Source organism: Peromyscus californicus, unplaced genomic scaffold (assembly GCF_007827085.1).
Source record: "Peromyscus californicus insignis strain IS unplaced genomic scaffold, ASM782708v3 Scaffold_6__1_contigs__length_162567912, whole genome shotgun sequence".
In the NCBI taxonomy this organism is placed as follows: Eukaryota; Metazoa; Chordata; class Mammalia; order Rodentia; family Cricetidae; genus Peromyscus; species Peromyscus californicus.
The window spans coordinates 61,095,049-61,111,292 of record NW_026294584.1 but is presented as its reverse complement, the minus strand read 5'-3'; the positions used below and the strand labels follow the sequence as shown (position 1 = coordinate 61,111,292).

At 52.7% G+C, this 16,244-nt stretch overlaps 1 protein-coding gene across 3 annotated transcripts; it reads left to right on the top strand.

The window, feature by feature from the left end:
* Positions 1–315: 315 nt before the first annotated feature.
* On the top strand, positions 316–9,488 carry Asb10 (ankyrin repeat and SOCS box containing 10). 3 transcript variants are annotated; one of them, XM_052722053.1, is made up of 5 exons: positions 316–586; positions 1,350–1,617; positions 4,242–4,761; positions 8,935–9,048; positions 9,303–9,488. In XM_052722053.1, exons 1-5 carry the CDS (start codon positions 316–318, stop codon positions 9,486–9,488), a joined length of 1,359 nt encoding a protein of 452 aa, XP_052578013.1. The 3 variants fall into 3 exon arrangements, with proteins under 3 accessions (XP_052578013.1, XP_052578012.1, XP_052578014.1); XM_052722052.1 differs by lacking the exon at positions 316–586 and adding an exon at positions 891–1,200; XM_052722054.1 differs by lacking the exons at positions 316–586; positions 8,935–9,048 and adding an exon at positions 891–1,200.
* The last annotated feature ends 6,756 nt before the right edge of the window (positions 9,489–16,244 follow it).

Genomic DNA, 16,244 nt, shown 5'->3' with positions numbered 1-16,244 from the left:
CCCTTTCATCTGGAACTTTTTGTTTTTGTCTATGAGGCAATGGCTTGGACAGAGCATCAACCTTGACGCCATTCAGCCTGGGAGTGAAGCTCGGAGTTGCTTCTGCACCACTCTGTCCTGCCCTTCTCTCCCCTCTCTCCAGCAGGAGCATTCCACTGGGCCCTCAGAGCCCAGTGCTATTTACAGCTGGCCCGGCGGCTCTCCTGCTCCTCCCATACCGGGCTCCCCCTGGCTGGGGCCCAGCATTGCCTACACAGTCCAACTTCAGCGTGGCTCAAGTCTTGCTCCTTTGGCTCCCTCTCCTAGAAACCGGCCATGCCTGGGGGAAGGAGTTCTCCACCCCACAGAAGACATCATCTGGGGTGTCTCCCCTCTGCCCTTACCTGCCAGATCTGGAGAGCTCAGTCTTATTCAGCTCAGAGGACCCCTCAGTCATCACCACTGCTCTGCCGTGACATGGCTCTGCAGAACGCACTGTACACTGGGGACCTGGCGAGGCTGCAGGACCTGTTCCCCCCCCACAGCACAGCTGACCTGCTGCTGGAGAGCCGGGCAGCTGAGCCTCGCTGGAGCAGCCACCAGAGGGGTGAGGGGCAGCTGGGGCTGGGGAGGTCAGGGGTGGGAGCTGGCCTGGCTGCCGCAGGAACGGGGGTCCCAAGGACTGAGGGCAAGCTGAACTCCTTAGCTGCTGTTCCCTCACACCAAACTTTCCCAATCTAGACCTTGGCCCAAGCTAGAAGTCATGTGGAGCCCAGAATAGCTCTTGTTGGACACTGTGGCCAGGTCAGGCTCCAGCGAGGGACACGGGACCTCGGCTCCCTCTGCCTGTGTTTCCCCCTCTCTGCATATAGTCCCTTCCTCTTCCTCCCTGATACTCTCCCTTTCCCCATATGCTCATGAGCTGGTCCCCAGAGGAGTGCCAGGGAGAGCCCCAGGGTGACAGACACACCCTCTGTGCCAGGCTGGTGGAGAAGCCTGACAGAGGGTCTGAGGAGCACCTCGAGCCTGGCCTGGGACCTATCATCACCCGCACGGCTTCAGGACCTGCCCTTGCCTTCTGGCAGGCAGTACTGGCTGGGGATGTGGGCTCTGTCTCTCAAATCCTTGCGGACTCCAGCACTGGCCTGGCTCCTGACTCCATCTTTGATACCAGCGACCCAGAGCGATGGAGAGATTTCCGCTTCAACATCCGTGCTCTGAGTATGGGCGGGGCGTGGGTCCGAGTGGGAGAGGGGAGGCTTGAGACCAAGCTCTGGGTTCCTTCATTCCGCCTCTATCAGCTTCATCCCTTTGCCTGGCAGCTCTTTAGCATCCCGCGAGTTCTGAGACCCCTGTCCCCCTCTCCCTAGGACTCTGGTCTCTGACGTATGAAGAGGAGCTGACCACTCCACTGCATGTGGCAGCCAGCCGGGGCCACACTGAAGTTCTTCGGTTGCTGTTGAAGCGTCGAGCCAAGCCAGACAGTGCCCCTGGAGGCCGCACCGCCCTGCATGAAGCCTGTACTGCAGGTCACACCGCCTGTGTCCATGTGCTGCTGGTAGCTGGAGCGGACCCCAACACCCCTGACCAGGATGGGAAACGCCCTCTGCACCTCTGCAGGGGCCCTGGTATCCTTGAGTGAGTGACCTCTCATCCTGGACCCACTCTCAAGGGGGCAGGATGGGCTGGTGGTGTCAACATGCAGTCACTCCCAAGACATCCATTGGTCCAGGTTAAGAAATCGCAGGAAGCCGGGTGGTGGTGGCGGTGGCGCACGCCTTTAATCCCAGCACTCGAGAGGCAGAGTCAGGCGGATCTCTGTGAGTTCGAGGCTAGCAGACCAGGACAGGCACCAAAACGACACAGAGAAACCCTGTCTCGAAATAAAGAGAGAGAGAGAGAGAGAGAGAGAGAGAGAGAGAGAGAGAGAGAGAGAGAGAGAACCAACTTGAGATGGTTTTTCTGCTCTGCTGGGGGAGTGTGGAGAGCTGGAGCAGGGGCCCAGCCTCACGGCCTTCACTGAGGGCTCTGGCCAGCTTGGTAATGGAGAAGATGGTACCACTGTGAAATTTTAACATTTTCTTTGCTCATCCAGTGTGCCATGGTCCTATCCTCAGGGGACCTGCTGTCCTGTAGCCCAAACAGACTCTAAAGGACTGGGAGTGGGTAGAGCAGCAGGCTGGATTCCTGTATCATCAGGGTGAGCCCACATCCATGAGCTCAAGAATAGCTTAAGGACCAGGCCTGGTGGTGCATGCTTAAAATACCAGGATCTGGAGAGATGGAGGCAGGAGGGTTAGGAGTTCATGGCCATCCTTGGCTGCATACTGAGAGGGAAAAGGACTAGATTCAAGGGGGTGTGGCTCCGTGGTGGAGTGCTTGCCTCCCTGAGCCAGGGTCTTATCCCAAGCACAACAGAAGAACTAATTTAAGCTCATAAGATACTGATTGGCACATCCAAGTGTGTCTGTGATTCATCTTCCACAGGGAAATATTCCTTTGCATTGACCTAAATAATTGTGACCTGTGATTCAGGACCCCGAGAGGATGAGACCCCACTTACCACTTGTCGTCACCGTGGAATCTGAACAGAAGGGTCCTTGGAAACCCCATGAACTCAGGCCCTCCCTCCATGACTTCATGCCTTGCAGAAAGGGACAAGTCACCCATTGAGTGCCCTCCTATAGGCCTTGTCCCCCTGTTAAGCTCATTCACCACCAGGGGGTTTCCCTGGGTTAGTCACATCACAGTTGAAATAGTCTATACCAGTATGGTCCAATAGAAATCTAAAGTAGATCAGGGCACAGCGGCATATATCTGCAGTCCTAGCGATGGGACATGCAGGCAGGAGGAGTGGAGTTCAAGGTCATCCTTGGCTACATAGTGACTTTTAGGACAGTATAGGCTCCATATCAAGTTTCAGATCAGACCCTTTCTCAACAAAACAGAGACTGAGAGAAAGAGAGAGGGAACAGGTGAGTCATGGATGTAATTTAAAGTTCCCTAGAAGCCCTAACAAAAAAGTAAATAAGCAATTGCAGTAAAAATACATACAATATAAAAATTTCCAGCTGGGTGGTGGTGGTGGTGGTGGTGCACACCTTTAATCCCAGCACTCAGGAGGCAGAGACAGGTGGAGTTCTGTGAGTTCAAGGCCAGCCTGGTCTGCAGAGTGAGTTCCAGGATAAGCTCCAAAACTACAGAGAAACCCTGCCTCAAAAAATAAAATAAAATAAAATAAAATCCATACTAGGAACGGTGGTACTATGCGGGTACGGGGAACCAAACAAGGGTCTTTTGGAAAAGCAGTCAGTGCTCTTAACCGCTGAGCTCTGTCAGCTCCATCTCTCACTAGTGTATAAGCCTGTGCAAGATCCCCAGTCCTCACAGCTTTGCTGTCCTCTAGGATGTGAGAGTGATAGAGTACCAGGGACGGAGGCCGGGCCATCAGAGGAACGCGTTCCAAGCACGTGGTGACTTCTTGTGGCTTGTACTCGCATGAGGATGATTCTTGCAGAAAGAACACAGGTTTTGCTTTTGTTTTGAAAGGTTATTTTATTTTATGTGTGTGCTTTGCCTACATATATGTATGTGGGCCATGTATGTGTCTGGTGCCTAAGGAGGTCAGAAGCAGGCTATCGGGTTTCCCAGAACTGGAGTTTGGATGGTTGTAAGCCACCATATGGGTGCTGGGGATTGAACCTGGGTCCTCTGGAAAAGCAGCAGTGCTCCTGCTTGCTCAGCCATCTCTCCAGCTCCTGAGAGGTTGGTTTTGAGGTTAGTGGCTGAAGAGATGGTTCAGCAGTTAAGAGCTTGTGCTGTTTTCACAGAGACCCGAGTTTGATTCCCAGCACCCATGTCAAGCAGTTCACAACTGCCAATAACTCCAGCTTCAAGGGATCAGATGCCTTTGAGCACATGCTTACACACACACACACACACACACACACACACACACACACCCCATTTTAAAAATAGCAAAAATAAACCTTTTCAACCAAAACCCAGGAAGGTGTCACTGTGGGCTGTGATGGCTGGTGCCTGTAATCCCAGAACTTTAGAGGCAGAGAAAGGAGATCATCTGAGTTCCAAAATTGGAGAGCAAGCACAGAGGGTCCACTGCTGACTCTGGCTCCTGTTTCAGGGAAAGCCTGGATGGAAGGAGGGTGTAGAACCGTGAGGTCCGCAGAGTCCCTGGTGTATCTGCTGTGCTGAGACCAGCAGAAATGCACTTTGCTTGCCTCCCCTCTCTCCCTGATTAGGTGTGTGGAGTTGCTCCTGAAGTTTGGAGCACACGTGGATGGACGGTCTGAGGATGAAGAAGAGACTCCTCTGCACACAGCTGCCCGGCTGGGCCATGTGGAACTAGCAGACCTGCTTCTAAGATGGGGTGCGTGTCCTGACGCCCGCAATGCCGAAGGTTGGACACCACTGCTGGCGGCCTGTGATGTCCGCTGTCAATCCCCCACGGATGCCGCGGCCACCACCAGCCGCTGTTTCCAACTGTGCACCTTGCTGCTGTCGGCTGGGGCAGATGCCGACGCTGCTGACCAGGACAAGCAGCGGCCCCTGCACCTGGCCTGCCGCCGTGGCCACTCGGCTGTCGTGGAGCTGCTCCTGTCCTGTGGTGTCAGCGCTAACGCCATGGACTATGGGGGACATACACCTCTGCACTGTGCTCTGCAAGGCCCAGCTACAGCCCTGGCCTGCAGCCCCGAGCACACGGTGCGAGCTCTCCTCAACCACGGTGCTGTCCGAGTCTGGCCCGGGGCACTCCCCAAGGTACAGGGGGCATGGGGCTGAAGGCGGGGGAAGGTCATTATGGTTTGGGGACCAGGAGAGCCACGTTTGCTTCTCCGAGTAACTGGGAGGCCTTGAGCAGACAGATCAGTTTCTTCTTTCATTCAACAAGTACGTGAGATCTAAGACTAAGGACCCGACAGCATGTGTGTGTGTGTGTGTGTGTGTGTGTGTGTGTGTGTGTGTGTGTGTACAGGTATGTGTGTGAGTACACACGTGTGTGCATACACTTGAGGAAGGAGGACTGAGGGCCGTGGGATGGTTACGAAAGATCAGGACAGAAGAGCCAGGACCGATGAGGGGAGCAGTGAGGGCTTAGGGGGCCTTCCTCAGACCCTGGGCTGAGGAAGACAGAGTCGGAAGAGATGTGACACCGCAGCAGGATGCGCTGAGCAAGCTGTGCCCTGGACCTGGGCGAGCCTTCCCGGGGACAGAGCTGGAGTCGCTGCTCCCCAAGGCCCAAGGGCAAAGGAACACAGCCCTGCTTTCTGAAGTTTAGGACAACCTCCCCCCCCCCCTCCGCCACTGCCAGCTAGCTGTCCCCACCCTCTGACAATGCTTTTCACTGTCACCTTTCAGTTGTGTCTTATGTCAGCGTCTCCAAAGTGGGTTCCACTTGAGATGCTGGGTTACGGTGTCCTGGGAAGGAACTTGGCTCATGCTACTCTGAGCTGCATGTAACATGGAGGCTGCTGGGCCTGCGGCGGGGACAGTTGCTCTCAAAGGGATATGTCAAGACTAAATTGGCCTTCTGGGAGGGGTGACAGCTATAGGCACGGCCCCGCTAGCCCAGCCCTCCTCCCCTGAGTCATTCCTGTTGTCCCCGCCTCTCCCCTTTGCCCACAAACCTAGCAGCATCTGTCTGGATTCCTAAGCAAGACCAAATAATTAAACAGCCCGAGAGTTCGGCAGATTGGTCTCCCCTTTGGGAAAATACAAGAAAATCAACAATTAACACTAATTAATCTCCTATTAACACCAGATAATTAGGAGACGAGCAATTCCCTGTAATCTGACTGCGGTTCTGACAGCTAATGATTTCCCCGCCGGGCGGGGGCAGGAAGAGGACCTGGTACAGCAACAGACAGACATTCCAAGACCCCCACCTCTGCCCCTACACCTGCCCCCACCAGCCTCCTCTGGCCCTAAGCTGTCTCCGGGGAAAGGGGTGACTGGCAGAGTAAAGGACACCGTGTGTCCCTTTCTCGCAGTCCGCAGCCCCTCGGGCCTTGACTAGAGTCCCAGCCCTCCCAGCAAGGCTGACTCTGAGACTGTCTGTGTGCCCCGACGGCCTCAGCAGTTCCTCGGGAAGACATGCATTGGGCTGCTTGCTGAAGACCGCATGCGGCTCTGACTTGGACACTTGTCTGTGTGGCTGGAAGGCAGTCGCTGAAAGTCTTTGGCTCTCAAGCTCCTAGCACCGCATATAGCCTGTGCTGAAGGGGATAGAAAGTTGTGGTAGTGCAGAGAGGGACAGTGCCTACCAGACAGTGCACACTGGGCTGCCTAGCCGCCAACAGCCTGCCAGTCTGGTGACCATGAAAAAAGTAGGCTCCAATGCAGGGCACAGGGTGTGTGCAAGTTGCTTCATCTTCCTATGCCTGTTTCCTCGTCTTTAAAAAGATAGTGGGGTGGGGGGAGTTCCCTACATCTTAGAGTTAGAAATACGGTTCACAGGTGCAATCTTAGAAGAGGGCGTGACCTAGGCATGGTGCTCAGGTGCCTTAGCTGGTGTTCTAGGATGAAGCTGATGCGTGAGAAAGCTCGTTCTAAGCTGTCAGGCGTCGCACCAATATACAGATGAGGCAAGGGAGAGGGCAAGGCTGGCCGGCGCAGCCTCAGTGTGGGCTGGAGGACAGCACGGGCTTCCTGGAGGTAGGACTTGGCACAGGGACTCCTTGGAGAGAGGGAGGGAACAGAGTAGGCACTTCCAGCTAAAGTCCCCGGCAGGCTAAGCTGAGACAGCTCTGGAGCCCCTGTGCCCGAACAAGGTCCTTCCACCTGTCCCCACTACTCACCGGAAGCAGGGTTTCCAGGTTCCTGGTGTGTGCAGTGGTGTCTATGATGGGCTAGGTGCAGGTTCTGTGTGGAAATGCTCCCCAGGGAGACAGCACATAGTAATTCACTACCTCTGAGTGCTGGGATTAAAGGCATGTGCCACCGTGCTTGATTTTTTTTTTAAACTTAAAACTTTTTTTACGTGTATTGAGTATTTTGCCTGCGTTCTTGTCTGTGCACCACATAGATGACTGGTGTCTACAGAAGCCGGAAGAGGGTATGGGGTTCCTTGGAACTGTAGTTACCATGGTTGTGAGATGCCACATAGATGCTGGGTCATCTTCAAGAGCAGCGAGTGCTCTTAACTGTGGAGGCATCTCTCCAGTGAGGGCTTTTGTGTTTATGAGAAGGGTCTCATGTAGCTCAGATGCTTCAAACTCTCTATGGAGCCAAAGATGACTTTGAACTTCTGATCCTTCTCCCTCCACTTTCCCGGTGCCAGGATGACTGGCCTGCACCCCACGCCAAGTTCATATGGTACTTACAATTGTATCAAAGACTTTGTGTATGCAAGGCAGCTCCTCTACCGCCTGACTGCATCCCCAGCACAAGCCCAGGTGTTTGTGTCTGCTCAGGAGCCACAGCCAGGCTAAGGGCTACCTTTTAGCCAGCATAAAAGTCCAGGACAGAGCCCGGGGGAGACAAGTGGAAGGGCAGGGTGGTGTAGTAGCTGGGCGCCAAGAGCCACTGTGCCAGGCATGCCTGCTAGAACTGCAATCTGGCCAGGCTTTGGGACTTCTTTGTGCCTCAATTTCCCTCAGTTGTAACCTGGGCACAATAACAGTCCCTGTCTAGTAGGACTGAGGATTAAAGGCCCATGCCTCCAAAGTGATGGGGAAAGAATCGGGCACAAGCCACAGGAACACCGGAAGCACAGTTGTTGGTTTTCTGGTGCTGCTCTAACAGAGTACCACAGACAGGGCGGTGGACAGCCACAGCAGTCCTCCCCTCCCAGGTTTGAAGACTGGAGCACGAAATAGAGGTGCTGACGAGGCTGGTTCCTTCTGGAGGCTCCCAGGGAGGTGTACTGTGCACCCCTTTCTAGCGCTGGTGATTCCCCGGTACTCCTTGGCTTGTGGCCGTATCACTCTGAGATTCTCACGGGGCCACCTTTCTTCTGACAGGCCCTGAACTTGTGATAGACCAAGGGTGATCTTGAACTTGGGATCTTCCTCCTTTCGTCTCTCGGTTACTGGGATCACAGGCACTACACACCCGGTTTATGTGGTCCTGGGGATCGGAGCAGGGTCTCAGAAACACTAGGCAAACTACTAAGCTATATCCAAGCCCTGGTCTGCCATATTAGATAGAGACCACCCTAATAGCCATTGACTTGGCTGAATCTGCAAAAATCCTGTTTCCAAACTGAGCATGGTGGTGCAAATGTGTGATGTCAGCATTCATGGGTGGCTCACCACAGCCTGTAACTCCAGTTCCGTGGGATCTGACCCCCTTCTCTGACCTCTGCAGGCACCCACAAACTAGAATACACACACAGACACATAAGACACATAATAAATAATACATAAATAATAAACTCTTGTCAAGCATTAGGTCGCACACATCTTTAGTCCCAGCACTTGGGAGGCAAAGGCAGGTTGATCTCTGTGAGTTTGAGGTCAGCCAAGTCTACATAACAAGTTAGAGGTGAGCCATGGCTATACAGTGAGACCTATCTCAATAAATAAATTAAAAGGAGCTGGAAAGATGACTCGGCAGTTAAAAAACATTTGTTGATCTTCCAAAGGACCCGGGTTTGAGTCCCACCACCCACACGGCAGCTCACAACTGCCTCTAATTCCAGTTCCAGGGATCTAATGCCCTCTCCTGGCCTCCACAGGCACTGCACATATGTGATGTACAGACGTAAACACAGGCAACACATTCATATACACAAATAATTTTAAATAAAAATCTTTAAAATTAAATAAGCAAATAAAAATAAAAACAGAATCAAGTAAATAAGCCCCATTTTCAAACGAGGTCACATACATGTCAGCTGTTAGTATATTTGGGGGAGAAAGTTGACCCTACAACTGTCATCCCGTCATCTCACGTGACCTGATAAGATTCCCCTAATGAATCTTCCTCTTGCAGGTGCTAGAGCGCTGGTGCATGTCCCCACGGACCATCGAGGTCCTGATGAACACCTACTGTGTGGTGCAGCTTCCTGAGGAGGCCAAGGGCTTGGTACCACCTGAAATTGTGCAGGTCAGTGTCCAGGACACATCACTCAGCTTGGCCCTGAGAGACACCATTCCCTAAGGGACAGCCTTGTCAATCTTCCATAGAAATTACCCAGCAGCCCACTCGTGTCCTAGAAAAATATACCCTCTGGAGTGAGTTCTGAGAGTGTTCATGAGGTTCTTGAGATGCTCCCAGTGGTCACCATCCTGGTCCTGTTAGAAGAAGCGGGAGCCGGTGGTCTAAGGCTGTCCTCACCGAGTCCCTCCTCCCGTCTCCAGAAGCACCATCGATTCTACTCGTCCCTCTTTGCCTTGGTGAGGCAGCCGAGGTCGCTGCAGCATCTCAGCCGCTGTGCACTCCGCTGTCACCTGGAGGGCAGTCTGCCCCATGCACTGCCATGGCTTCCCCTGCCATCCAGCCTGCTCCGTTACCTGCAGCTGGACTTCGAGGACGTGCTTTACTAGGTGAGTCCTGGCTTCCGGGGACAGCCACCATGCTTGGGGACCGGGCATGGGCAGGAGGCAAGAGAGCCGGACGATGGTTCTGGCCCGAAGCAGCTGCTTCCAGGGCCACTGGAGTTCTTTGCTGCCCTTCCTCTCCTTCCAGGTGTACCCTGCCCTGAGAACAAAGCAAGATCCCCAAGGGGCACCTCTCTGCAGGGACTCAAGTCAGGTCATCCCGCCAGCACGAGGTCCATCTTCAAGACAGGAGTGGATGCCTTGATCCACACTGGAGAGAAAACAGATGACCACCCAGCTGATACTGATGCGGAGAGAGCGCCTGGGCGAACCTGTATGTGCACTGGAAATCTCCAGGCTGAAGCCCGGAATAATGGCACAGATGTTCTCTTAGACCTTGGGAAGTAGAGGCAGGAGGGTGGGAGTGCCCACATTGTGCTACTTGGTGAGATTTTGTCTTTAAAAAACAAAAACAAACCCCCTGCTATTGGTGAAATTATTAAGGCCACTCCACGTAGTTAGGGTTAGGGTTAGTTAAAAGGGAGGTTTCTTTAGTGGCGTAACTTACAAATGGAGGGATAGGTAGGTTGCAGGTTCTGGGAAATGTGTAGCGCAGTCTGGCGGTGTTCTCTGGAGAACTCAGTCTACCTCCAGCATCCAGGGTCCAGGAACCAAGGGAGCCGGTGCATCCGGATCTCGGGTCTTCAGGGTCCTCTCTTGGCCCTGCTTTGTAGGCGTGACAGTTACCAAAGCCTCAATGGGGGTTGGAACTTCTAGGACAAAGCTGAAATGGCTACCCACTACACCCTGCGAGGTGTGTGATTTGGTACCATCTCCGACAAGCCTCCACCTTCCTTGAGGTGATTCCCTCCCACAGACTCGGTGTGGGTTGCCCCATGCACAAGCTGCCCCACCTCTCCCTTCAGCATCCACTAACAGGTCCCAGGCCAACCTGCCCCTCTCCTCACATGAGATGGTAAATAGCCTCCAGAGTGAGAGTTTGTCAGAACAGGTAGCCTGAAGGCTGGGCAAGGCTGAGGCAGGAGCAAAGGGAAGCTGGTGGCCAAGGGCTGGGAGAGAAGGGAAGGCCCCTGGGGAAAAGGGCTCAGTATATGTGGGAGAGAAAGGAAGCGAGGCTCGGTTACTCTCTGAGCACCGCAGGCCCAGGGTTAGGAAAACAACCATTTTTACCCACTGCCTAACCCTGTAGGTCAGGGAGCACCACTCGGTGCACATCTGTTCTTGTTCCCTTTACTCTGCTTCTTCATTTTTTATTCTACATAAGGATGTTTTACTTAAGGACATGGGCGTGCATAGTGTCCATGCCTGGTGTCCTTGGAGACCAGAAGAGGAAGTCAGATTCTCTAGGACTAGAGTTACAGATGATTGTGAGCTGCCATGTGGGTGCTGGGAACTGAACCTAGGTCCTCTGGAAGAGCAGCCAGTGCTCTTAACTGCTGAGCCATCTTTTCAGCACCTTTAATCCAGTTTATTTTGGGGTGGTGGTAGCAGAGTTTCTCCATTAGCCCTTGCTGTTCTGGAACTCACTCTATAGCCCAAACTGGCCTCAAACTCACAGAGATCCGCCTGCCTTTGCCTCCCCAGTGCTAGGATTAAAGAAAGGCATTGCGCCGGGCGGTGGTGGCGCACACCTTTAATCCCAGCACTTGGGAGGCAGAGCCAGGCGGATCTCTGTGAGTTTGAGGCCAGCCTGGGCTACCAAGTGAGTTCCAGGAAAAAGGTGCAAAGCTACACAGAGAAACCCTGTCTCGAAAAACAAAAATTAAAAAAAAAAAAGGAAAAAAAAAGAAAGAAAAAGAGAAAAAAGAAAGGCATTGAGCTACCAGCCTGGCATTAATTGGATTCTTTAAATATAGCTTTGTGGTAGCAAGAATGTGGAACTGTCACCAGAGCTGGGTTCTACTCTCAATTCTGCCGTTAGCTTGTTGTGGAGCAAAAATCTCCTCCCCTAGACTCAAGCTTCTACTTCTGTGGACCGATAGACGGGGGTGCCGCTGCTCACACTGCAGTACCGGGACCCTACAAGCTGGAGCCACGGCAGCCAGCAGTGGGCGGGGCAATCCAGCCGCAGAGCACGAAGCAAGTGTGCTGTGGTCCTTCATGTCAAGGGTCACTGGACAGAATTCCCAGGCTTGAGAGCGCTTTTCCAGCCGGCTACAGGAAGCCAGACTATGTGGGGCGGGGCCTGGAGGCGAGAAGGCCATAGAGGCAAGTGGACTGGGGGTGGGTGGCCTGGCCCCTGACAGGCCTGGACTTACCTTAGACTCACCCGCTAGCCTAGGCTTCAGGTGCGAGCACGGGGCTTGAGAGCTGGCGAATGGCCCCTGGTACGACCAAGAGGGTCCAGGGTTTGTTTGCACCCTCAGCCATGGAAACGCCTGGCTGTCTGGTCCCCCGCCCCGCAGACCTTCACTTTGCCAAGATAAAGGTTGGGGCCAGGAGAAGATTGATGGGAACCCACTGAAGAAGGTCCTTCGCCATCCTGCGGGGACCTCTCTGGGAGACCCAGTCTCATCCCTGAGATGTCCGGAGTCCACTGATTTGCCCATAACTGCTGTGCCTCCTGTGTTCTAGGCTGGGCAGGCACAAGGCTGCAGGGGTCACCAGGGCTCGTCTTCGGTCCTCACTACTCCGCTGAAAATGCCGGGCAAACAAGAGACAGTTGCACGTAGTACTAAGTCTAGAGACAGATGCCAACAGCGATGGGGCGCCAACGGGGCGTCATTTTGGATTCAGTGACAGGGACACCTACTCTTTGAGGAGGCTGGCATCTAGCCTGAGATCAGGATGACAGGGAGGAGCCAGCGTGGAAGTGAATGTGGACAATAGCAGAGGAGCAGCTGGGCCTGTGTCCCTCAGGCTGCCGGCCGGGTTGGCTGCCTCGGTGGGGGAAGCAGAGAGAGTCCAGGTCAGTCAGAGGCATTAGCAACCATCCTGGCATGAGAGGGGGAGAGCAATGGAGTAGCTTTGGAAGTCTTTGCGGGGATGGATAGTGCTTGCTGGTGGACTACACGTGGGACTCACCTGGGCATGCCTCACAGTTTTTTTGGCTTGAACAACTAGGTGGGTGGTGGTACTAATTACTAAGGCAAGAGAGATAGAAGGGTCTGTGTTAGCCAGATTAGCCTGTTAGACATCTCAAAGAAGAGGCGTTCAAAGGCCGGATGGACCAATGGATTTGAAGTCCACGAACCCTATTTCAAGAGGACCTTGTTGCCTAGGGGACAACTGTCTATGCATCCTGTTTACGATTCTATTTAATCCTTTCCACACACTGCCAGGTAAATATAAGGCTCTGAGACATGGCCCTGCCCTAAGGGCATTATCGACACAATCACACCACCCTCACAGAGCACATGTGAACTAGTTACAATACAAAGAACAAGGTGTGGAGGGTGGGATGATGAGAAGACACCACAAAGGGGTTGGAGCCTCAGAGGCTCTTCTGCCATGTCTGGGGAATGCTAGGTATGGGACTCCTTTTCAAGGAGCCAAGAAAGGAAGACAAGAAAGGTGGTATGGCGTGGTTGGTTTGAAGAGGTTGTGCCTAGCTCCATGCCTTGCCCCTTAAAGAAGCAGCATTAGGAAGGCCCTTTCTGGGGTTAGACATCCAGACACTTGCAAGCCAGGGAGCTTCCTCCCCAGCCTCCTGGCTGATGGTCCCGCGGGCCCAAAACCTCTCCCTGGTAATTGCTTTCCATAATGTGTTTGCTCCAAACCAATTTCACGCCTCCGTGAGGACTCCGCCCTGCACTGGAGGCGCGGACCTCCCTACCACCAACCTATCCGCCTGTGAACGGGTGGGCTCACACATATCACACATTCAACATAACAGATACACAGAATTCGAGAACCCTGACACAATGAAGATGCACATATCTACATGCACGCACACTAGACTTCAAGATACTCGTGTACAATCCCGCACCGATGCCCGCAGTCATTGCCGGAGTAAGAAGCGCTCTGAAGCTTGGACCTCTTGCCTGGTTCTAGTTCCTTTGCCCTTGGTGACTCTCTTGACTAACGCCAGGGGGCGCTGCGGCATTCCGCGCCTCCCTCGCTGTGATTGTAGTTGCGTTCTAGTGCCACCAGAGGGTACTCGCGGACAGAACCCGACTTGGCCCGCAGTGGGAGGGTTCTCCCGCCTGAGTGAGTCGGAAATAATGGACCTGTTGGCTTTGGCTTTAGAATATTTTGCTCATTTTTTGTGTCCTAGGTGCAGTTGCCAGCACATGAAGGAGAGGTCATAAGATGAGGCCTGACACAGACCCCAAGCAGAGAGGGTAGATCAAATTATTTATCCACTTGTAGAGGTGCGTGCCTGCAGGGGAAATCTCTGTGAGTTTGAGTCCAGTCTTGTTTACACAGCAAGAACTAGGCCAGCCAGGCCACAGAAGCCATGTTTTTGCTGTTGTAGTTGTTGTTGTTTGTTTGTTTGTTTTTCGAGATAGAGTTTCACTGTGCAGCCCTGGCTGTCCTGGAACTCACTCTGTAGACCAGACTGGCCTCGAACTCATAGAGATCCACCTGCCTCTGCCTCTGGGATTAAAGGTGTGTGTCAACCCCCCACCTCCCCACGTGCCCCGTTTTAAAAACCAAATAAGTAAATAATCACACTTGAGACCGTATTTCCAACAAAGAAATGAAAAGAAGCAAAAACCCAAATTCCTGTGCAGGAGCATTTCCCAAAGCTGTGTGCGGTGAGAGCGGGCTGACTCAGAGCACATGTACAGCTCCATTTTATTTTATTAGTTGTTTTTAATCTTTTTAGATTTATTTTTATGTACATGAGTGTTTTGTCTACGTATACATATGTGCATGCCTGGTTCCCAGGGAGGTTAGAAGAGGGAGTCAGATTCTCTGGTACTGAAGGTACAGAATGCTGAGAGCAGCCACGTGGGTGCTGGGAACAGAACCCAAGTCCTCTGGAGGAGCAGCCAGTGCTCTTTAAGGGCTCAGTCATCTCTCTAGCTCCCTGGTTCCATTTTCGGAAAGACCAGGCACTAGGTATTCAGGGATTCATCATCAAGGTCCCAGTTTTCTGCTAGTAAGGAGCCAGCTTTGTTCAAGTTTGATAGGTTTGATGGCAACGGCATCTGCCCTTGGTCCTGAAGTGCTGCTGACTGGGTGGAAGGTGAGCCCCTTCTCCCTTGGGCAGACATGCTCTTCCTCTGTTCCCTGCAGGAAGAACTCGGTTTGGAGGACACTGCCTCATCTCCATGTAATCCTTACTTCGTAAGCAGCCAGCGTAGATAATATGTCCCCTCTCTCAAACACAGAAAAGTTAAGTCATGTGGCTCAGGGAAGGCTAGAACTTGCTTCCAAGTTTTTTGTTTGTTTGTTTGTTTTAATCTCCAGCAATGCTTCCCCATTTACTGTGTGGTCTCAGTGCCACCCAGAATGCAAGAGCAAGGATAGAAAGTGGGCTGCTGCAGTCACCCCTAAACATGTGATACCAGCTACCGAACATCAAAGACCGGAGCAGTCAGTCTTCATGACCCCAGCAGGGCAAGGGACCGATTGAAGATATAAACGGGCTGCAGAGCTCAGTGTCTGGCATACATGCCAGGTCAATACAAAGCCCTCGAGGTCTCACGTAGATCGTCACTTCTAAGTGGGTTGCCCACTGGGATTCATTGGTACCAAAATATAAACCTCCACCTCTTTGCCAGCTTGAGTGGGGAGTATACTGCCCTGAGTACAAGTGCTAGACAATAGGCTCTCGGCTTGAGGTAGGTGACATACATTTCTGAGACCAGAAGGTCTTTTACCCTCGAGTGCATGATCCGTTCTGAGCCACAGAGAATGGCAGGCTTGTTTAAGTGTGCATTTACTATCAGAGCTTTGGGGCAGAGATATTTCAGCATATGTCCTTCTGAGCTTTTGAAATTTTGTTCTATGTGATGTTATTACCTATGCAAAAAATGAATGCAATTACTTTTAAAAATGGCTCTTCTCCGTGTGTCATTTGATTGGTGCGGGAGCTGCTCATACAGCTTTAATTGCAGTAATTGTAAGCTCAAAGTTCCCTCCGTAATTCATCAAGTCAATAAGCCTCTATTATATATCCAACACTGCAAAGCCATCAAACCAAGTACTTGACCTCTCCCTTCTTCAGTATAATATGCTTCTGAAATCTGGTCTTCATTATCAGCACCGGGGAGGGCTTGGTTAACTTAAAGAGTTGTTTGGAAGACTGTCCTCGTCAACGGTGTATTCTAGCTCTTTATTGTGAGTTGGGGTTCCCAGACCTAAGCCCAAGCACCTCTTCTCTCTCTAAGGTGGCATCTTCTCCCCAGTTTTGTCCCTTGTTTTCATTGGGTGAATGTAGACCCCAACGTATATCCGGACTGCACAGAAATGACACCATCTCCCACACACTTCCCTGTTGAGTTTTGGAGGCATGACTCCTCTCCTCTCCTCCAACTCACTCTGTAGCCCCGGCTGCCCTGGCCTCGGGTTCAGACTGGCCTAGAACTCACTATGTAGCTGAAGATGACCTTGAATTTCTGATTCTTCTGCCCTTGCTTCTCAGGCTGAGAATACGGCAAGCAGCCTAATACCTGCCTCGTTTAATCCTGTCCCCTTCCTCGGGGCTACCCAAGGCCCTTAGAGTACCTCAGCCTAACACTAGCTCTGCTCACTAGCTAATACAACACTCCTGCCTGGGACAAATGTCACTGAGACCCAGCAGTGCCGGCTGCCCTCCTCTGCCCTCCTCTGCCCTCCTCTGCCTGCCTC

Bases quoted from the DNA above. Each gene is read 5' to 3' on its own strand.
- Asb10 (XM_052722052.1), top strand. From the start codon at position 891: ATGCTCATGAGCTGGTCCCCAGAGGAGTGCCAGGGAGAGCCCCAGGGT. The intron at 1,201-1,349 runs GTATGGGCGGGG...CCCTCTCCCTAG, and splicing joins CTTCAACATCCGTGCTCTGA to GACTCTGGTCTCTGACGTAT. The intron at 4,762-8,934 runs GTACAGGGGGCA...TTCCTCTTGCAG, and splicing joins GGCCCGGGGCACTCCCCAAG to GTGCTAGAGCGCTGGTGCAT.